We start from the raw sequence: 21,764 nt of genomic DNA, 5'->3' as shown, positions 1-21,764 counted from the left end.
ATCCAGTTCCAGATAGATCAGTTATGTGGGCATTACACTAACAGGGATTACTCTTCATACACACTACGTAGTGGTTGTCCACGCAGCAAACTGTATTCAGAGATTACTCTTCATGCATTATGGACTTATGCTAAAAGCATAAACAGGTGTCCTTGCTCACTCCATTCAAGAAGGGTGTTGGTGATTGGAATAAAGGAACTTTTGCTGATCTATTTCATCATGCTTCTTCATTCTAATCACAATCAGAATTGACTATGGTGTTATTGAGCAAGCTAGGAATGAGGAGCTGTTTCAATGTAATTAAACCAATGCACAGCTTTTTATTTTCACAAAGCCAAACCTTATTTGGGCAACCGCTGCTCGCACTACTCTAACACAACTTTCTTCCCCTCCACATCTGTTACAACGATGGAGAAGACTTTGTTGATGTCTCTAGAGGTCGAAGAGGTTTGGGGGCAGTGTTACGTGATGAATGTGGTGATTTCCTTGCAGTTTCTAAAGGCTTGTCAGGTCATTTCAGTGTCAAGGCAACCAAACCTTATGCAGTAGCTCTGGGCTTACAAACTCTTCATCAAGCAAAATTTTTAAGTCGGTTGACATTATCGTGGAAATGGATGCGCAGGAGGTGATTAATTAATTATTTCAATTTCTTCTTCTTCTCAAAAAATAAAAAAAGGAAAAAAGAAAAAAGCTTCATTTTCGGCGGTTGACGACCTCCACTCATGTAGTGGGAGTAGTGGGAGAGGGAGTTAATAATAGCAGTTATGGTTCCTTCTTCCTCGTCCAAAATCCCGCCCTTTTCACCAACTTTCAAAATCTACAGAGACTACTACCCTATATGAATAAAATGGCCAACACTAACACTCACTCAGAACTGCAAATTAGGCAAGCAGAGGTCCGAAGAGAAAGAGGAGCAATATGATGAGCCTCGACTACTTCTATGTTAGATTGCTGTTATTGCTGTCCTTATTTTGCTTCGAATGTGTGTTTGGCAGAGAAAGAGGAGCAGGTTCAGGCTTGCAGACCATCAATGTAGATCGCAAGGCCAAAAGCTCTCTTCTTTTTAATGTCAAGAGCTTTGGTGCCAAAGCAGATGGCCAAACCGATGACAGCAAGGTTCGATCTCAATTCTTTCTTCCACACCCTTATTTTCTTGAAACCCTTTTTAGTATTATTCTTGATTCAAAATCCCTTTTAGAATATCACTCATTTTAAGTTGAAGCTTAATCGAGTTGAATGTGATGTTAGCCATGGATGGCTCTTATATACCAAAAACATGTTACCCAGCTTCATAGTAAGCATGGATACTTTGACAAGGAGTACTTAGTAATGGTGCTTGTAATTGCAGGCCTTCACAGCTGCATGGAAAGAGGCGTGCCAGTCCAAAGGTAGAGTCCACCTAATAATCCCAAGAGGAACATACATGATTGGCCCTCTTAAGTTTTCAGGCCCCTGCCAAAACGTATCGGCTCTAAATCTTCGAGTAAAGGCAAGACTATCTCTCCATCAGTTTGACATTTTTGCAGTTAATAGCAAGCCATTTGCTGATGATTTGATTTTGAGAAATGAATACTTACTTGCAGGGTTACTTGAAGGCTACAGCGGAGTTGTCCAAGTATGAATTCGGTGGCGGTTGGATTGAATTTGCTTGGATGAAGGGGCTAACCTTGACCGGAGGCGGAACCTTTGATGGTCAAGGTGCTAAAGCCTGGCCTCACAATAAGTGCTCTAAAGACTCCAATTGCAAACTTCTTCCAACTGTATGTACATGTTCTACAGCTTGCCCTTTTTGTTCTTTTAGTTCAATGTGTTCACAACTTACATTTGTATAAGCTCTGCTATATGAAGGACTCAATTACTTGGCCTTTTAGTTAAGATTAGAAAAGGTTACTTGTAGTACTAAATGAGGAATTAAACTCTTTGTATTTATTCCCTTTTCAGAGTTTGAAATTTGTTGCAATGAATAAGACAGTGATCCGGGGCATATCCTCGGTGAACAGCAAGTTCTTTCATATAGCTGTTGTGGAATGTCACAACTTCAAAGGTAGTAAACTCAAGATTCAAGCCCCAGAAACTAGTCCTAATACTGATGGAATCCACATTGAACGAAGCTCGAGTGTGTACTTCTCTTCGTCACACATTGCTACTGGTGATGACTGCATCTCAGTTGGACAAGGGAACTCCCAAGTCACCATAACTAGCATTGCTTGTGGACCTGGTCATGGCATCAGGTATATACATTTAAATTCTCTCAGTAATATGCCTAGCCTCTTTTAATTCGTTCAAATTAACTAATAGATGAAACCTGACTAATCGATCTCATTGTAATTCTAGTGTGGGAAGTTTGGGAAAATATCCGAATGAAGGAGATGTTAGTGGGCTTGTGGTCAGAGACTGCACCATTTCAGGTACCACAAATGGTATTAGGATCAAGACATGGGCTAACTCTCCAGGTAGAAGTGCAGCCACCAACATGACATTCACAAACATCATCATGAACAATGTGACCAACCCCATCATAATCGATCAGACATATTGTCCATTCACGTCTTGCGCTTCTAAGGTAATCAATAAGGTGTAAACATGCATGTTCAGTCTATTTCTGGTCTCTGTTCTAGGCTTCATATACACTAAAAAATTTATATAAATACAATCTGCAGGTGCCATCAAAAGTGAAGCTGAGTGACATTTACTTCAAGAACATAAGAGGGACCTCGTCGTCTCAAGTAGCGGTTGCACTTGAATGTAGCAAAGGGATTCCATGCCAGAACATTTACCTTGAAGATGTTCATCTGAACTTGTCATCTGGGAAGAAGGAAGCCACTTCAACTTGCAGTAATGTTAAAGCCAAATTCATTGGCACCCAAATCCCACCACCATGTACTGATTAGTTTTCCCTTTGTTATGTGGATTGAGAATAAGATCCTGATTGATAGTTTCCACTTGAACTTTGATGTTGAACTGCAATCCTAGCTGTTTCAGGAAGGTTAACTTGAGTTTTCTTTGTGGATTTCTGCGTCGAATAGTATAACAAAGCTTTAAGGCCTAAGAAGGATCAAGGAGACCTGTAAGCAATTAGCAGGAGTCATAAGAATCACTCATCAAATTCTTTTTGAACAAAATTTATTGTACAATATCAACAATTTTGGAGGGTGATGTTGGTCGAGTATACTTGCGAATAATGGAAATGGTTAGGTACACTCAAGGAGTCAAGGTGCATGAGATATGTTAGGTAAGCAATCTATAATCATTTGGTCAAAACCAAACAAGAAGATCCGGTGATGGCAGCAAGCTTCATTTGATTATCTCAGAACAATAATTGCATAACTTCATTAATGTCTTGAGATTTTTAGTTGTGCTTATCACTATGTAAAATCACTTGATATTTTGTTGACAAGAACTTGATGAAAATATGATAGAGAAAAACAAAGGACATATATAATATACTCACTTTTCAATTGTTACATTTATTTTTTCATTTGATCAAAAACATGACATACTTTCGATTTACATTAGAACATATGGTTTTAAAATATTATATTATTGTATTCATTACTTAGATGGCAACGCGCATTTGAGCCGTAAGCTTGGTTTTTAAAAATTCAATACTGTCGAGATCACGGGTTTAAATCTTTGACATCGTGGGATCATGGAAAAAAGTTATCATTTCTACTCTGTATGGCCTCTAAAATAACGACTATGGTATTTAAAAAAAAGAAAAGAAAGCCGAGAAAGGAAAAGAGTATAAAAGAAGAATAATAGTATAGTAGTAAGGTTGGATTCTCTTGGGTCATTTCCATTCCCATTCCCATTCCCACACGCCTTGTCGCTTTTTGGTGTTTCTATATAAACACCAAACGCAGTCGGTGAAGTTGAAATCGGAGACGAAAATGGAGAGCGCTTCAGAATTGGTGGCATTTCCGCTGCTGACGACGCCGATCGAATCGAACTACAGAGCCTGCACCATCCCTTACCGCTTCCCCTCCGACAATCCCCGCAAGCCCACCCCCACTGAGATTGCTTGGATCGACCTCTTCCTCAACTCCATCCCTTCCTTCAAGTAATCCCCATTCCCTTTTCAGCTCCCTAAACCCTAATCACTTCGTTTTTCTTATTCTGTTTGTGAATTTTGATCCATTTCTTTTGGAGCAGGAAGCGAGCTGAGAGTGATGCTTCAGTCAATGATGCTCCTGCTAAAGCCGAAACGTTTGCTCAGAGGTAAAACTACACTGAATCACTGATTTGCTTTGCTTTCTGGTAATATACTACACTGTGTCAAGTGATTAGGGCTAGTTTTCGAAATGCCTGTAACTTGTTTGTGATTGTGCCTGAAAGGTACTCTGAAATACTTGAGGACTTGAAGAAGGATCCTGAGAGTCACGGCGGTCCGCCTGATTGCATTGTAAGCATTATGTTAATTTTGATTGAAACTTTAGTAATGTAGTGATGATGTTACTGTTGTTGTGTTGATATGAGCTGTTTTGGTGGGGGTTCGGGTTGGGTTGGGGGATTTTTTTAGCTACTTTGCAGACTCCGTGAGCAGGTTCTTAGGGAGTTGGGGTTCAGAGATATATTCAAGAAAGTCAAGGTGAGTGACTCTGTTAACTGTTGTATTGCAGTTTATTGTAATGAACTGTGTCCTTGACTGAATTGGAGTTTGGAAATGTGATTGGACACTTCAGGATGAAGAGAATGCAAAGGCCATAACCCTATTTGAGAATGTCGTGGATCTTAACGATGCTATTGAAGATGAAGGCAAGCGGGTAGAGAATCTGGTTAGAGGAATATTTGCAGGGAACATATTTGATCTTGGTTCTGCACAGGTATGCAGATTTTATAGTTACATAGAAGTGTTTGTAAAGTTGATTGATAAATCAATTTAATGTCCAACTAAGGCTTAGTTCTCCACTGCTTGGATTTGGTTGCATCAGAGCTTTACATTTGAGCTGACATCATACTGATACTTATTGATATGCATTATAAGATGGTTCTTTTGTACACAACTACATTTTAGAACTAAAGCTTTCAGTGGAGTTACTTGACCTTTTTTCTTGCCCTTATTATTGAAGCTTGCTGAAGTTTTCTCAAAGGATGGTATGTCTTTTTTAGCTAGTTGCCAGAACCTTGTCCCTAGACCTTGGGTTATTGATGACCTGGACACTTTCAAGTTGAAATGGAGCAAGAATCCTTGGAAAAAGGCAAGTTTCTTGTTAAGTAACAATACATATCTTTGGAAGAAGCTATACCATTATATTACTTCTTGTGTAGTAAGCAATTATGTTTTTTGTCTTCACAGGCTGTTATATTTGTTGACAATTCTGGTGCCGATGTTATTTTGGGTATCTTACCATTTGCAAGAGAGTTACTCCGTCGTGGTACACAGGTATGCAGTCAGATCCGGTTTCCTCTTTGCAATGTATCTGGTTCTTGTGGTAGAAAGTCCAGAAGTTTTCTAGAATCCTTTGTTTTTCAAAGAAAAATTCTGTAGTATATGTATTAAAGTTGCATCGTCATAATGGAATGTTGTTTTGAGAGCTGATTTCTTTTCCTTTTCCAAAACTTAAATTGCTTTTATGCCCCCTGTTTCAATGAGTTGCATTCTTTAGTCTATTTTGACATGATCACCTCTTTCTTATTTTGCAGGTTGTGTTGGCAGCTAATGACATGCCTTCTATCAACGACGTAACTTACCCTGAACTGATTGAGATTTTAGCAAAGGTAATAGCAAAACTTTAGAATATATTTTGTTCAAAATCTTGGTTGACTCTGACATTATAAGCGACAATTCAACAGCTAAAGGACAACCACGGGAAGCTCAAGGGTGTTGATACTACAAATCTTTTCATTGCCAATTCTGGTAATGATTTGCCGGTAAGGGAATGGTATTTCTTAGTTGTTGTCAGATTGAATTGATGCGAGTCTGTTAAAGGATTATGAAATATTAATCTAAGAATAGCCTTTTTGTCTTCTCAATTCATCGCAGGTTATTGATCTTGCAAGCGTGTCACAAGAGCTTGCCTACCTGGCCAGTGATGCAGACCTAGTTGTCTTGGAAGGGATGGTAAAAACCTAAAATCCCTCCTGGATTCTTATTCAATTGTTGAATCAACTAGTTTATGTTGAAGATAATTTATGTATATACTGGAAATAGAGTGAATGAAGTTGGCATTATTACTGTGGTAGATATGGATGCTAAAAATGGTGCAGTGTGCGGAATGTTGGATGTGTTCGATATTTATCTTATCTTGCTTTTGACAGGGTCGTGGGATAGAGACAAATCTCTATGCGCAGTTCAAGTGTGATTCCCTGAAGATTGGAATGGTAAGTTTTGTTGCTTTAATGCTGATTTAGTCGAGGAGTTTTTCTTCATTTCTGCACCGTATTAATCTTGTGCAACTTATGTTTCCATCTCCCCCATCAATAATCAGGTGAAACATCCAGAGGTTGCCCAGTTTCTTGGAGGACGGCTATACGATTGTGTCTTCAAATACAATGAAGTTTTGAGTTGATAATGTGCTGATTCTTGTCTGTATTACTCCTGACCCATTCTATTCTAAGTCATGCAGTAGATGAAGTATTAGGTCCTTTAGCGACGGGAAGATCTTATATATGTGAACTTTCAAAATTTCCTCTACTGATAAATAAAAATGGAAATTGTCACACGCGGTTCTGTTTCACACGCGGTTCTGTTTTATGAATGTGAGAAAGATAAGAAAGGAGTGGATGGAGAATACCCAGTTTAATATGATTTGAGCGTTTAGTTTTTGTTTATTAGGTCAGATTGAAGGAATAAGATTCGTGTAATGCTGAAGTAAAGAGAGCACATCTCAGAACAAAAGAGAGAAGGATTTCAGAAAGTTAATATCTGCGCCAGTCTAATCAGGCAGGGGAGAGACCAATTTAGACCCAGTTGGTATTCTAGGGTTTTACTATAAGAAAACTTTGAGTTTGTACGGTTCATCGTTTAATTTCATCCTTTTTCCATTTTTAATTTTTACCTTTGTGAGACCATATAACAATCTTTTAGACTTGGCAAAAAAAAAAAAAAAGGAATAAAAACAATGTCTATTGTTGTTTCCAGTTGCAATTATATGAAATACTTTCCATGAGTCTAGCCATGTTATTGATAAACTTGAAGAGTTGAAGGGAAAGCTTACACAGTCGAAAATCCATCACCGTGGAAGTATTAAACAGGGAAGAAAAGCAAGAAAGATTTTGGTTTTTAAGGGGATTTCATATTTTAATTGATCACTTCTTCTTGGTGGGATATGAAGCCATTTTGTTGATACCGCAGATTCCTTCTGCCTTTCCTGTGTTTCTCTTCATCCTTATGTATCCCTTCTCTCCCCACTTCAGTCCCCATGAGTTCTTCACAATGATGTAATCCAACCCCTTTGATGTTCCATAGCCGACTGCTGCTACACCATGATCTAGCTCAGTACCACATCGCCCGTTGAACACACCCTGCAAAACCGAAAAATCCAAGTAACGATTTGTAAAGTTCCTCCTAGCATTACTTGACCTTTTGAGTATCGAGTTGAAATAGAGGAGGGATAGTGTTATAAAAGGCTTACCCCACTGTAGAACTGGAAATCTCTGTCAGAGGCCTCAATAGCAACACTAATGGGCTGGTGAGCCAGTGCCTTGAGGAGAGCTTGTTCACTATTTTGAGGCACATCTTGATAACCAGATATGGTCACCACCTCTGATTGTCCCTGAAGATTACAAAATCACATGTCAACAAGAAGCCATGGTTTGTTGATAGCTAAATTTGATTCAAGAAGTATAAAGCAGCAGGTGACCGCAGTTTATATTACCCTTGATTCCTCACAAGTTCCTTCGTCCATGATATAGGGGTATTCTTCCTCCTTGTGAAGCCCACCATTAGAGATGATAAATTGAAAAGCATAGTCCATCAAACCGCCATTGCAGCCATTGTTGAATGATTTGTCACAATCTATCAGTTGCTGTTCAGACAGCGATGTTAGGTTTCCTGTGACTATCTGGTTTATGCCTTCAACAGCAGCAACTGTAGAAAATGCCCAACAGCTACCTGCATAACATTATCATCTTTGCTCATTAGTAGTGTTCGCTTGCCAGATATTTGACATGTTATATTATCGGATTGTAAATCACAGTTCAACATATAGTGTGTGAGCTTTGGCACATACCACATGAACCTTGGTTCTTGACTGGAGTAACAGCTCCTTTCTTTCTCCAGTCCACAGACTTGGGCAATGCCTCTGCTACGTCGAAATCACGGTAACTGAACTCTTCTTCAGAGGAGTCTCTCCTTCTTGGGGATTCACCTTTTAGCCCCAAGTACTTGCTTTTGAACTCTTCGTGGCTCAAGTCAGCAAACTCATTCAATCCAAGCCAGTAGCTGTCAACATCAAGCTTCTTATTCCTTTCATCAATGTGCTTGACATTGTCTCTGAATATCTCGAACCTATGGAGCTTCTCCTCCATGTCGTGGTAAATCTTGCCATGTTTCGATATCCATGACTCGAAGAGCTCAATGAACTTGTCCATGGAAGACAAGTGCTCGGGTGAATAACCCACGATCGAAAAATCATGAGCCAGACAATAAGTGCCTAAACAGAAAGGCACAATGAAGAGCAGAAGGGAGACTTTGGAAAATGAAGAGAAAGCCATTAGTGCAAAGCAAGGGGAGAAGAGAGGGTAGAGAGGAGGAGATGAATGGATGAATGTGAAGGACGGTATGAGTGGTCTTATATAGTGTTTGATTTCATTGTACTGGGGTTGCTTTCAATTTAAGTGGTTGAATTGTTTTCTACAATACTGAAGCTTTACGGTTGGTCCTTTTGGCAGGCTTTTGTCCCAAGCATTCTCATTTGTTTAGGGGTAAAAAAAAATATAATTCAAAACGTGAGAATTGCTGCCCTTCTAACTTTATTGTGTAGAAGCTTATTACCTGGAGTTGGTAGCCAATGATTGCGTTTAAGTTATGGGCACCATCTTGTACCATTGTCTGATTGTCAAAGCTCAAACTTAAAGTCACGGACTCTATCATCCTTGATATTAGACTAATGCGTCATCGGTGATTTCTCCTCTTGTATGAGGATGTGTTCAATGCTCTTCGATATATAAGAAAGGTTAACGAGCTATTCATATCTTTTTTTTTTTTCATATTAAAAACTTGTTACTTTCTGTACTTTCTCTAAAAAATAGTTTAGTCCAAAATTTTTAAATTAAAAAGTTTAGTTTTTATTCTCATGTGCACGTCTAAAGTGACTATTATACCCCTCACTTCATTTTTTTTTTAAATTTTATTTATTTTATTTTATTTTATATTTTTATATTCTCTCTCAGCTCCATCTCTAGCCAGAGCCATTCTTGGACTGTATGGCAGAGCTGCCAAAGAAACAAGCGGCGGGGGCTAATTGGAAATAGTGATTGGCTATGGCGGATTGGAAGTAGGGATTGGCGGAGATGGATTTGAAGTCGGGTCGAGCGGAGGTGGGCTTGGATTGGAGATCGTTGTCGGTGGAAGTGGGCTAAAATCTAGGGTAGGTGCAATGGTGATTGCAACGTTGAGCCAGTAATTAATCAAACGTTATGCCAATAATATAGGTTCAATTCCACTGAATTGATTTGAATTGGAATTAGTAGTGAAGGTAGAAGAAGAACAAACCTGTTCGATGAGGCGGTGGACGGGGCCTTCCATTAGAGATGAGATTGGGGGTGTCCTTGTAGGAGGTGATGAAGAGGCGGAGCAAATTGTAGGTGAACTTGGAGGGCATGTTGTAGACGTAAACCCTAATAGTCATGGTGAATGGGTAATATGAATCTGTGAAGGAGGTTTCGGGTTTGTAAATCAGGTTCGTGTGGAGTGGCTCATCAGAGAATGGGGCGGGGTCGTCGCTGCAGAAAGAGAAGAGGACGGAGAGGTAGGGTGTCCGATCTAACTTAACCAGAAAATGGGTCGACATCGATGTGGATGAACTCGAGGTCGGATACAAACTTAGAGAGAGAGTAGAGAGAGCCAGAAAAAATAAAAAACAAAACGAGAGGAAAAAAAATAGAGAGAAAATAAAAAAATAAAAAGTGAGGGGTATAATAAACATTTTGTACTTATTATGTGAGAAGTAGAGAGAATAATGACTAAACTGTTTAATTTAAATTTTTTGGATTGTTTTAGAGAAACTGAAATTGAGAGGAAATCACTGTGTATTCTTAGTGATAATAGGGGTCTCTTTATATAGAGGATTACAATGCATAGAGTCTGAATCATACAAGGAAAGATAATCTCTAGATTCTTCTAATTAAGCTCTATTACCACTAGGTCAAGTAACCTAGAGTTTGAGCCAAACACAAATTAGGGTTTTACTTGAACACTCCCCCTTGTGTTGCCCAAACGTGGTGCTTCTCTCGTTGCCTCATTAAAAACCTTGCCGAGTAACAAAAACCCAGTGGGACAAAAATAACCTCGATCAAAGGGGAAAAAGAGCACAACATACCCTTCACTTTTCGAGACCATACATGTAAACATCTCCCCCTGATGTCTGCATTTCCCCCTGATGACAACAGTCATGGGAGTTCGGATAACTTCCGTAAACGATGCTACCAACATACATGTAAACATCTCCCCCTGATGTCTGCATCTCCCCCTGATGACAACAGTCATGGGAGTTCGGATAACTTCCGTAAACGATGCTACCAACATGTTCCTCGAAAGTGGAATTTAGGCAATGACTTAGTGAGCAAGCCTGCCACACTGTCCTCAGATTGAACCTAGTTCACTTTGATCTCGAGGAGAGTTTGTTATTGCTGATTATCCTTGGTGTTGTCGCTTTTGATGCAGCCTTGCTTCAAAACAAGCAGCATTATCCTATATGCTCGTAGGCTCATTTGTGGTAGACTTCAAACCACAATTGTTCGAACATGCGTAATTATGGATCCAATCCATATACATTCACGAACCTCTTCGTGAAGAGCAATGATCTCTGCATTGTTTGAAGATATAGCGACTAGGGTCTGTTCTGTAGACCTCCAAGATATCATGGTCTTTACCCATGGTAAACACTTAACCATTTTAGGAATGACCTTTGTTTGGGTCAGAGAGATACCCAATATCAACAAAACCTTCCAAAACACATTTTGTTTTGGGCTGGGGATAATGGACGCAGGCCAGTGTTGGCGGCATTCCTGGTGTGTGATGGGTCAGAATCCATCATCTTTCTATAGGGATAGAACAAGCCCATATCAATCGTACATCTCAAGTACTGAAAGATATCTTTTACACCAATCCAATGGCATCGCGTTGGCGCAAAGCTATACCTTAGCGAACAAGTTCACTTCAAATGAGATGTCCGGTCTTGTGCATTGAGTTAAGTACAATAATGCGCATATTGTACTCAAGTAAGGCACTCCTGCCTCTAGCACATCTTCGTCATCATCCTTTGGACGAAGAGGATCCTTTGCAGGATCAAGATTGACTACGAATGATCATGGGGGTGCTTGAAGGCTTGACCTTGTCAAAATGCTTAATCATCTATCAACACGGTGCTCAAGTTCCAAACCGAGGCATAATCGTGTTTTCCCAAAATCTTTCATCTCAAACTCGGATTTCAAGTGTTCAGCTGTTTCCCTTAACTCTTTAAGGGCTTCCAATGTAGATCAAGTCCAACATGAACCTCGATAGAATCCGAAACTTGTTATGGAAACGCGTGAGCATATCCCTTCCCAATCAAGTAGTTATCTTAGTGAGTGTTTCAACCTTATTGTAAACGCGCTCCGTGGTCTAGAGCCACTTGACTTGGGTAAATGAAGTTCACCATGAACCTTCATATATATTTTGTATCTAGATCCCCATAGAGATACGTGTTGACCACATTTGTAAGCTACATGTTCAGTTATTTGGAAATTACTAAACTAACAAGGTAGTGGAGTGAAATGACATCCATTATGAGAGAATATATCTCATCGTAGTCGATTCCGGGGGCGTTTTGTGAGAAACCTTGCACCATAAGGTGAGATTGCCATCTCTTTTTCTCATCATGCTTTCTAACGAAGACCCATTAGTAAATAGGTTTTATGTTAGGAGGTGTTGGCATCACCGGCTCAAAAACCTTCATTTTCGTTAAAGAATCCAACTTAACTTGGATCGTATCTTTCCATTTCGGCCAAATCTCTCTATTTTGGCATTCATTCATCAACGGAGCGTGGTTCGATGTCATCAGACTCAACACACTCATGCGCATGTGCAACTACATTATCATTATGATGGAGTTTCTATCCTACGTCTCATGTACACTAGTGTAATTTTCATAGAGCTCTATATTCTCAGGAATAGGTTCTAACGTTGAGGCGTCCCCCAACAATAACCCTAACCCGGAAGATTCTCATGAGACGGATTTTGAGTCTTGATGATCAAAGGATTGGAATGTGCCAAAGTGTCCTTCGAACCCACAGGCCTCCCACGCATCCTAGCTGGGGCCTTGGCCTGTAATGCCAGAGTGCCACTCTCTTTGGCATTGGCGCAATGCCTACCTCCGTGTAGGGTGGTGCTACGTCCTCTCGTAGGGACGTACTTCCTTGCAGGCATGTTTGTAGCATATTTGTGTAATCTCGTCACTTTAACAGGGATCGAGATGAGACATAGTGGGGACAGGCCACGACAATTCCTGTCGTTCCTACTGAACATCTGTGTTCTTATCTCCCCCTAACGATGGGAAGACTGTCTTATCAAAGTGACAACCAGCAAATCTAGCGGTAATGAGATTGCCTTGCAAGGGCATTAAGTGGCGGACGATTGTTGGAGTCTCAAATCCAACGTAGATGACCATTCGTCTGTAAGGACCCATCATAGAGTGCTGTGGTGGCGCAATTGGCACATAAATGGCTCACTCAAATATGCGTAAGTACGATACTTGTACCTAGTCACTAGCTGTAACGCAGAGGTACATTGAGTGGCGGTGGGTCGTAGACGAATTAGCATTGCTGAATGCGATATTGCATCACCCCAAGCGAATATAAGGAGATTGGTGCATATTACCAATGTCCGGACTACCATTGCAGTCATTTTTGCAAGACCATTTGGGTGTGTACATGGGAATGTGATGTCCAACATTAGTCCCATTGCAATATCCATCGAAAGTCTTTCGATGTAAACTCTCTAGCATAGTCAAATCCAATTGACTGAATAGGATGATCCGGGGAGTGAGCCTGTTGTCATATGATATGTGCTAGGAGTGTTGTATAAGCAGCATTTATAGGTGGACAATGGCACAACACGTGACCAGCGTGTTTGCGTGTCAACTAACATCATGAAATTTTTAAGCGTCCGCAAGTTGGTTGAATCAATCCACAGAATCCCCATGGATTCTATGTAAGAACAGAATGAGTATGTTCATTTCCTTTGCATAGGATGGTCTTAGTCCTAATTTCCCTAAGGAACGGGATTTGTAAAATGAGGGAGAGGCTTTAGAAGCAACCAATGAGAATTTTGGTTAGGCCTGAGCATCTGAAATGATATTTGAAGCAAGTTGGTGATTCCAGCATCACCTGGGGAAACATCACCATGATGGACGCCATCCATGGCGTTATGGATAGGGACTGCGCCATCCCTAGGCTGGTGGTGGACGGACGAGGTGCCTTTGGCAGCAGCATCGGTCACACTTAGTCCAGGAATCAACTTTTGATTCATGCTTCATGTCGCTCGAGAGAAAGGATGTCCATGTGAAGTCTTTAGTAGATGGATCATCATATCATAACTAGGATGACCTATTCTGTCGTGACAAAGCCAATATGTTTCTAAATCAAAGAGATCTTCTCTCATAACTTTATTGGATTTAATAGCTCAAATAGTGACATAAAGTCCACTAGAGAGACACATAAACTTTTCTAAGATGCGCCTTTGTTCGCAATCATTAGAGGTATTGCAAAGGGACTCATTTCCGTTCTCTACATGCATTTTTGCATGGAATCCGTTGGGAATTCATAGGTGAGATTTGCCCTAGGAGCGTAGAGAGTTTTTGCGACAGTAATCAAGGTGCCTTTTGGCAAGGGGAACTTAGGCTATTCCATGTCCTTGAATTAATACTGATGACCCAGCCATCGTAGTCACAATGTAATATGCCTAGAATCAAAATTGAGTCATAATGAAAAGAACTCGAAATTTTATTCATAAGCCAACGGAGTTACATCATTGTCTCTTTAACCAAAGAAAATCTAATCCAAAATGCTAGCTAATGCAAAACAACGGTAGTAGTCTAACTTCTTTCGGTAATTCCAAAATAAATGTGACCAGGTGAGTAGAGAAATGTCGGTGCAGCAAGGCTCGCTTAAGTACCACAAATTTCAGAACCTTCCTAGACATCACACTTACTTTGGGTGAGCCTACTTTGAAGAAAGACCAAACCATTGACATTTACTACAAAAATATATGGCAATTGCCTATTACATCTCTTGGAAAAATAAAGACTTAAACAGAATTGACGATCTATTGATCCCAGCCAGATTTTTAGTCTTCAACCCTTCACTCTAGATCATCTTTTTGATCTTCTTGTTCCACATAGTAAGCTTCTCTTGCTTCACAATATGCTTTGTAGGCTGTGACAATTTCTTCACGAGCTCTACAAATGTGTGCCTAATGATCAGACACTCCACATCGAGAACATACATCTCTTTGCTCAAACTCCATTGATTGAGGCGCTTTGAAAGCGTCATTCAGATGGCTCTTAGTGTTGGTGGTGCCACCAATATGGCCAGCGGCGTTGCCTCCCTCTCTCTTTCCACGTTGACCTCTTCAGTTCCATGTTCGCCTATTTTGGCTATTACCTTCCCAAGTAGAGCGATTATATGGACCAGAAAGTCTAGAAGTATCCTAAGGTTAGGTTTTCGCTCTTGGCGCCTTCTCTTAGGGGCGTGACTATAATTGGATTCCGGAATTTGCCCTATTTCCACGGATCTTGAATTATAGTTCTTCAGAAGGATGTTGTCATGCTTTTTAGCGACAATCATAGCTCCAATGAGCTCATAAAACCTTGTGATCTGTCCTGCAGTAACATCAATTTGATAGTTATTAGCAACCATCAATGAAGAGACGGGGAAGGTAGAGATAGTCTTCTCAATCAACATCGCATTTGTGATATCTTTATCACAGAATTCCATTAAGGATTTAATGCGAAGTGCTTCCGAGTTGTAGTCAAGAACTGACTTGAAATCACAGAAGCGGAGGCTATGCCATCTCACTTCTAGGTCAGGAAGCAGGGAGTCATGGACGTTGCCAAATCTTTCTTCGAGTGAGACGTACAGCCTTCTGGGGTCTTCTTCATTCATACACTCGTATTGGAGCGAATCATCCATATGACGAGTCATTAGGATGATGGCTTTCTCCTTATTTTCCTCCAAGGCTGCTCTATTTGCTTCCAAAGCTTGAGCTTGCTTAACAGTTAGCACGTCCTAGCTAGGCTCGAGAATCGTATCTAGGATTCCATCGGCCTTGAGATGCTGGCGGACATCACGAACCCACCTGTGATTTTCAGAGCCAGTTGTTCCCAATGGAGCAAAGTCTAATTTGTTCAGGTTACTCATCCTGAAAGAGAACAAGAAAAAGCGTTAGTTTTGGAGCGGAAAAAGCTACCACGAAAACATATAAAATTTATGAGCGTAGTCGCTTCCAAGAAATTAGGAATTTCTGAGCGTAATCGCTTCCAAGAAATTCAATTCCAAGAGGTATTGGATTAGATCGAAATAATGACGTAAGTGGTCGATTATAAATTCTCTACAAACTCTAAGTTTAGAGATCTCTGCAAGCTCCAAGCTTGGAGTGAGCACGAACCCCCACAGTTCGGCTTAATTAGGTCTCCCCTATGATGAAGAAAGGGGGGGGGGGGGCGGAGTAAGAAGAAGGGAGTTTGCAAGTCTCCGAAAAAGAAGAGAAATTGAATTAAAAAACTCTAAAAAAAGGGAACGTTTAGTAAAAAATACCTTGAAATAGGTCGCTGGAAAATTTGGCCGAAAAAGTTGCGGGAAAATCTCACCTGAAAATGCCCAGAAAGTGGCCAGACAGTTGATCGGCGTGACTGTGCTGACATGGCACTGGTGCTGACGTGGTCGCTGACTGGATGACGTGGCCGCTGACTGGGCTTGCTGATGTGGCAGGGGCTGCGTCAGTGGGCTTCTGGCGTTGGGCTTTTGGGCTGCTCGCAGGGCTTCTGGTTTGTGGGTTGCGAGCAAGGCTCCTGGGCTCGGTTGCTGTGCAGGAGCAGGGAGGAAGGGAGGCTGACGGTTCACCAGCGTGCAGCGGTTCTGTTGGCCGGTTTTGGCCGTAATTTCACCGGTTCCTAGCTTCTGGGTTTGGGATGCCTTTGGTTGTAGAAATTCATGGTAGAAAGCAGACTGGAAGAGTGTGAACCGGTCAGGGAACTCTGGTTATCTTCTTGCGGCCGGTTCGGGCTTTTTCCGGCCGGTTCTGGGGGTGGCGCTGCCGGTTCTGGACTCCTGAGATTGAGAGCTCCAAGATGGGTGGCGGAGGTTTCTGAGATTGAAAGGCTACTAATTTAGGGTTTCAGGGTCAGAGCTTCATGCTGATAACGTGTTTTAGAGAAACTGAAATTGAGAGGAAATCGCTGTGTATTCTCATTGATAATAGGGGCATCTTTATATAGAGGATTACAATGCATAGAGTCTGAATCATACAAGGAAAGATAATCTCTAGATTCTTCTAATTAAGCTCTATTACCACTAGGTCAAGTAACCTAGAGTTTGGGCCAAACACAAATTAAGGTTTTACTTGAACATGGACTAAATTGTTTTATGGAGAAAAGTACAGGGAGTAAGAAATATATATATATATATATATATATATATATATATTTTTAGTCGAAACGATAACTTTATTATCAAGTTGATAAAATTACAAAAGAATATGTCACGTAGTGATCCGTAAATATAAGTTTTCCACACATAGTGCTGTACTTACATACGCATGTTCGCAACATCTATTTAATTAGGTGAAGTCTACTGCGCAGAGCCGCACTTTTTGCCCTTAGGGGATGACTGACTCCTAACAGGAGCCAAAACAGAATCCTTCTCCGCAGGGAATGATTTCTTTCCCATAGGGGATGTTTCTTTCCTATAGAGTAAGCTAGCATGGGATTTCCTCTTGGAGCTTGATGACGGCTTGGCCCTCAGAGCACCACCAATCAGTCAGTTCTTTCTCCCTTTCCTGGCCTAGAGTTAGCAGGGATCAATTTAGCAATAGCAAGACTAATCTCCCCAGTCAATATGTCATCCAAACCAAGTAACACTTCCCCCAACCCCTAATCAGGATGATCCTCTGATTTAGCAACCCTACCCATTTTCAGGGTGAGTCATGAAAATCGTGGGCATGTCGCTTACCCAAAGCAGGGAAAGCAAATTCTGGAGGGATGAAGGGTTTAGCAAATCTGAACCTCTGCACTTAGAGTCTCCGAAGTCAGCAGTGACGTCGGCGTCACCTCCATTGTGGGTACATGCACAATAGTTAAGGGTCAATCTAACCTACCCACCACACCACCCTACACCAAACTCCTTGCAGCAACCTTGAGACCGCCTACGTGGCCCCCCTCACCACCAAACACTAACCTCCATACAACCAAGGAAGGGGTGGTAGATGCCACTGCCCTCACATTCTATGGCATAACAACTATATTGGTTGCCGTGCCTGTCGGTGGTTGAGGAACCCGAAAAGTCAGAAATCTACCTCTCTATAGTCCAGCCTCCCACAAAATCTACACAAGCGACGGTTATGTAAATATTCAAAATCCAACACTAGAAAGAGTTGAAAAAGTGATACATCCTAGCAGCAAAAAAACAATCCCACATCCATCACCACCAGCACCTGCATCATATTGTCTCGATTAAGTCGACGCTGGTCAACATACAAGTATCTCTCGATGGCCCATCAATTCGGCGATCTAGTAGGCCAACAAGAAAGCCGGTGGAACACCATGCACCTCCACCCAAATCAGGAGCTAATTGAGACGCACCTGTTGAACATCGTCGAGCCTGTCGTAATCCCCAAGCACCACCATGGAAGATTTGAAGAACCACAGTCCTTTTGAGAAAACCCACTGATTGTTCACGGGTTTTGAAAACAGTTGTCAGGTCATTCCTAGATTGTCACCTTCCCCTTCATTGGCCAGATGTTTGCCATCGCATCCATGAACCAATCTGAATCAAGCATTGCTGGATTAGTCAAATAGCAGCACCACCAAAAAGAGATATGTGCGTCCTTCTTCCATCACCGCCGGCTCCAATGAGGCTTGGTCATCTTTGATGGCCAACGCCTCCCCCATTCGGCTAGGTAACATATCGGAAAGAAAAGAGAGAGTTTGAGGGTAGGGAGAGCCTAACGGCTAGGGTAGAGAGATCGAGGGGTTTCTCTCAGTGTTATATGTATCTTAGCACAAAATTTCATTCTATTCATACCTTTTAAATTAGCATCATTTGCACTACATTTTTTTCTCTTCGTCCACCTCTGCATCACATTTCCGGTAACATCAATCTAACTGGCCATCCTCCAATCACCTATGGCATAGCCACTAACAGTGAGTTATAATTTAATTCATCATGAACTAATTTTCGACTTTAGCTGGATTGTTTTTGCATATTTCTTGTTATCATGTTTAATTCTTTCATCGTGCATTCTTGCAGAGATTCAGTTTGTTTGATTTTGTCCTGTCCCCTGTTTTTTTTTTGTAACGGCAAATGTTCTTTTGATACTAATAATTAAGAGGTAGGGGCTTTCCTCCCTTTCATGAATAAAGAAAACAAAAACAAAAATTATTCCCAACTAGGGAATTGTATAAGTAGAATTACAGGAGACAAGGGCCGAGAGCACCTTAATTTTTTTTTTCCTGCAATAAAATGGGGGAGAGGGTGAAATAGCAAACAGAAGAGAAAGCAAAAAATTAAATGGTTTTTCCTTTAGTTTTTTTTGAAGCGCAAAGTTGGATTCGAAATGCCTCTTCAAAAGAGTTAATTTGATTTCAGTCTAAAATTTATTCTCTGTATTAGATGTAAATCAACACAAGTATTTTTTATTAATTGCGGTCCTATGACTCACCTGCCACATATGATTTCTTTCTTTTTTAGTTTTATCCAATTAGTTGTGCACTTTTGCATTCCTATTGTACCCTTTTGTAACAAATTGCCATAAATTGTCTTCATAATTAACATTATTAAAGAAGGTCAAACAAGAGTTTATGGAATACTAAATTAAATTTATTTTTTAAATAATATTTCCTAAAATCACTATTCTGAATCAAACTTAATTATTAGTGACAATTAATGACTGTCAGAAGGCGACAGCGGTGGCTAGCGTCGAACAAAGGGGGCCGCGATGGTTCTTCTCCGGCGAGAGGAGCTGTGGGCAGGGTCGGGGTCCCATTTCAGTTGGGTGCCCAAAGTAAATTTGGGTGTCCAAGGGATGGTCCTATGGGCCTGGGCCGTTGGCAGTTTGGTCAGCTCTAGATGGATTTTTGTTTGGGCCTTTTTGTTTAGGGCTTTGCTAGTGGAGTGTAAGCTAGCTGCTGTTTGGGTTCGCATTTGGGATCTAGGAGACTTCTTATGGGCCATTTATTTAAATGCATATTGGACATGGTTATTTGACTACTTAGGTACAAGATTGCTCTCTATTCGACGTATTATTTTGCGTGGAGTAGGCAAGGTCGGTCACACTACCACCAGTTACCTTGATAGGAGGTTACCCTCTATTTGCCGCATATTGTTGCGTGGAAGTATGGTCGACCATACTATTGGTATTGTTTTACATAGCCCAGATTCTATTCGGGGCCTCATCAAATGCTTAATTGCATCCTCTACTATCCTTGCTAGGTTTTATTTCCGATGCTTTGTTGCATCTAGTACTGCTCCTGTTCTTTTATATTTTGATGTAGTGTCTACATCTATAAGTTGTAATTTTTCTTATTATTATTATTAACAAAATGGCTGACTATTACCCTAAAAAAAATAATTTTTTTTTTCAAGAAATTTTAAATACACACCCCTAATTACTTAATACACATCCCTATTATTTTATATTTCAAATCAAATTTTATAGGTAGGTTAAATGTCCAAAACAGACATCTATATATTAGAAGAAAAAAAAATTGAATCATGCCTATATTTTTTTTACATCTCTTCTTCTAAACCTAGACGTTGTAATACATCTTTCTTCTCCACACTTCATCATATCAATTTCGACCATTGATATGGATTCTTAAGACCTCGCTCAAAAATCTTCAATTATGTTGTGTTTGGATGAAATAATTATAAATTCTTGAGAAATTTTAAAACGATGGAATCTACCACTCCAACAATTAGAATTCCATAAATTGCAATTTTCATTATTTGGTTGTATTTATTCAAAATTTGGAATGTGTAATAAATTAAGAAGATTTAAAACAAGTTAAAATATTGAAAATGAAAATAACCTTGTTTTGAAAACTAATAAAGTAAGAAAAGTAAACTTTTGTAAGGAAATTCGAAATGATACATATTTTGATGGAAATTGAAGTGAAGAATTCGGACAATCAATTCATTCATTTCTTTCTATAGAGAAATTCATAATTTCTAAGTATAGAATGTCAAACGAGATAATTCATGTTAAGAAGTATGAACTGCTTATTTTCATTTTAAATATCATATCTTTTTCCTTCATCCAAACACACTGTTGAGGTGTGAGTTCTTCATCTTGTTTATTATTCTCATGTTTTTTTTTTTACCCCCGCCCACCCCCCCGACCTCGAAACTCACAAGTTAATTCTCATGTTTAAAGATTTGAAGGGAACAATAATAAATCTTTAAGGTTTTCCCAATATTTAACAGAAGTATTCAATATAGTAGCCTTAATATAGTCAATAATAGAATATTTCATGATTTTTTAGATTAAGGGTATTTTAGGTACTTTAGGTGTGTATTTAGTAAAATATTAGAATGGTAAATTAAATGAGTGGTGTATTGAAAATGGGGTGTGTATTTAAAATTTCTCCTTTTTTTCTCTCCTTCCATGGCTATCTTGTTTCCAGCACATACTTCTCATTTTTTTTTTGTTTCTTTCTTTTCCTCTCATACCTATATTTTTTGTGTGGCTTCTTCCTTCTTAGTTCGATTTTATGGCTTACTAACGTGAGTTCTTCAATTTGCAGCTATCTTTATTATACATTTGGTTAAGAAGTTTTTGCTTACCTTTGATATAGAATCGATTATGGTGTTAGTCAATCTTTGTCCTAGAATTTATGTTTGAATTTTAATTTATATATCTAAGTTTTATATACACATCCCTATTTAATAGATACACACCCCTAATTTTTTTGTCCATCTTCTTCTTTAAACTTCCTCTTCTACCCTTCTTTTTTATTAGGAAAAATTTATTTAGACATATCTAATTATTTGATACTCAAATCCTGATACTATTATATGACCTTCCATGTATGACCATCACTCACTGCATGTTCTTCTAGTTTCAAAGAAGGTGAGAACGCAAAGGTGCTGAAGTGAGGCTAAAGGAGTAAATATACAATTGACATTCACAACTATAATCAAATCATCATATAAAGGCAATTAATAGAGTGAGGAATTGAGTAGGAGGTACTTGTTATTGTCAGCATTCATATAATAATCTATTAAACATATTAATCAAATTGTTGTATTATTCTCTATGTGAGGGTCAAAATGAACCTAGAGATGTATATATGAAGATTGAAACCTAAAGATGGACTCTATTCCGATCTATCCACTTTAGATCAACAATG

General features: G+C 39.8%; 3 protein-coding genes across 5 annotated transcripts; 2 read left to right on the top strand and 1 right to left on the bottom strand.

Annotated features, from left to right (window-relative positions):
* The first annotated feature begins 118 nt into the window (after positions 1-118).
* LOC112172763 (exopolygalacturonase) lies at positions 119-3,199 on the top strand. Of its 3 annotated transcripts, none has more exons than XM_040509516.1 (7): positions 119-625; positions 886-1,116; positions 1,349-1,489; positions 1,584-1,760; positions 1,942-2,231; positions 2,335-2,563; positions 2,661-3,196. In XM_040509516.1, the coding sequence occupies exons 1-7, from the start codon at positions 611-613 to the stop codon at positions 2,889-2,891; spliced, it is 1,314 nt and encodes a 437-aa protein (XP_040365450.1). In that variant the 5' UTR covers positions 119-610; the 3' UTR covers positions 2,892-3,196. The 3 variants fall into 3 exon arrangements, with proteins under 3 accessions (XP_040365450.1, XP_024166001.1, XP_024166000.1); XM_024310233.2 differs by having other exon boundaries at positions 387-625; positions 996-1,116; positions 2,661-3,199; XM_024310232.2 differs by lacking the exon at positions 119-625 and having other exon boundaries at positions 633-1,116; positions 2,661-3,195.
* Positions 3,200-3,785: 586 nt separating this feature from the next.
* Positions 3,786-6,663, top strand: LOC112172332 (damage-control phosphatase At2g17340). The gene is made up of 12 exons (XM_024309628.2): positions 3,786-4,060; positions 4,153-4,218; positions 4,336-4,402; positions 4,520-4,588; positions 4,683-4,823; positions 5,070-5,198; positions 5,297-5,383; positions 5,644-5,718; positions 5,794-5,871; positions 5,984-6,061; positions 6,259-6,321; positions 6,429-6,663. Exons 1-12 carry the CDS (start codon positions 3,891-3,893, stop codon positions 6,507-6,509), a joined length of 1,104 nt encoding a protein of 367 aa, XP_024165396.1. The 5' UTR covers positions 3,786-3,890; the 3' UTR covers positions 6,510-6,663.
* Positions 6,664-7,087: 424 nt separating this feature from the next.
* Positions 7,088-8,719, bottom strand: LOC112172333 (cysteine protease XCP1). The gene is made up of 4 exons (XM_024309629.2): positions 8,172-8,719; positions 7,818-8,053; positions 7,575-7,715; positions 7,088-7,464 (listed from the first exon to the last, which is right to left on the bottom strand). Exons 1-4 carry the CDS (start codon positions 8,653-8,655, stop codon positions 7,249-7,251), a joined length of 1,077 nt encoding a protein of 358 aa, XP_024165397.1. The 5' UTR covers positions 8,656-8,719; the 3' UTR covers positions 7,088-7,248.
* Between the last annotated feature and the right edge of the window lie 13,045 nt (positions 8,720-21,764).

The sequence above is a fragment of the Rosa chinensis genome, chromosome 6 (genome assembly GCF_002994745.2).
Source record: "Rosa chinensis cultivar Old Blush chromosome 6, RchiOBHm-V2, whole genome shotgun sequence".
NCBI lineage: Eukaryota > Viridiplantae > Streptophyta > Magnoliopsida > Rosales > Rosaceae > Rosa > Rosa chinensis.
This window is presented reverse-complemented; position numbering and strand designations above follow the sequence as displayed.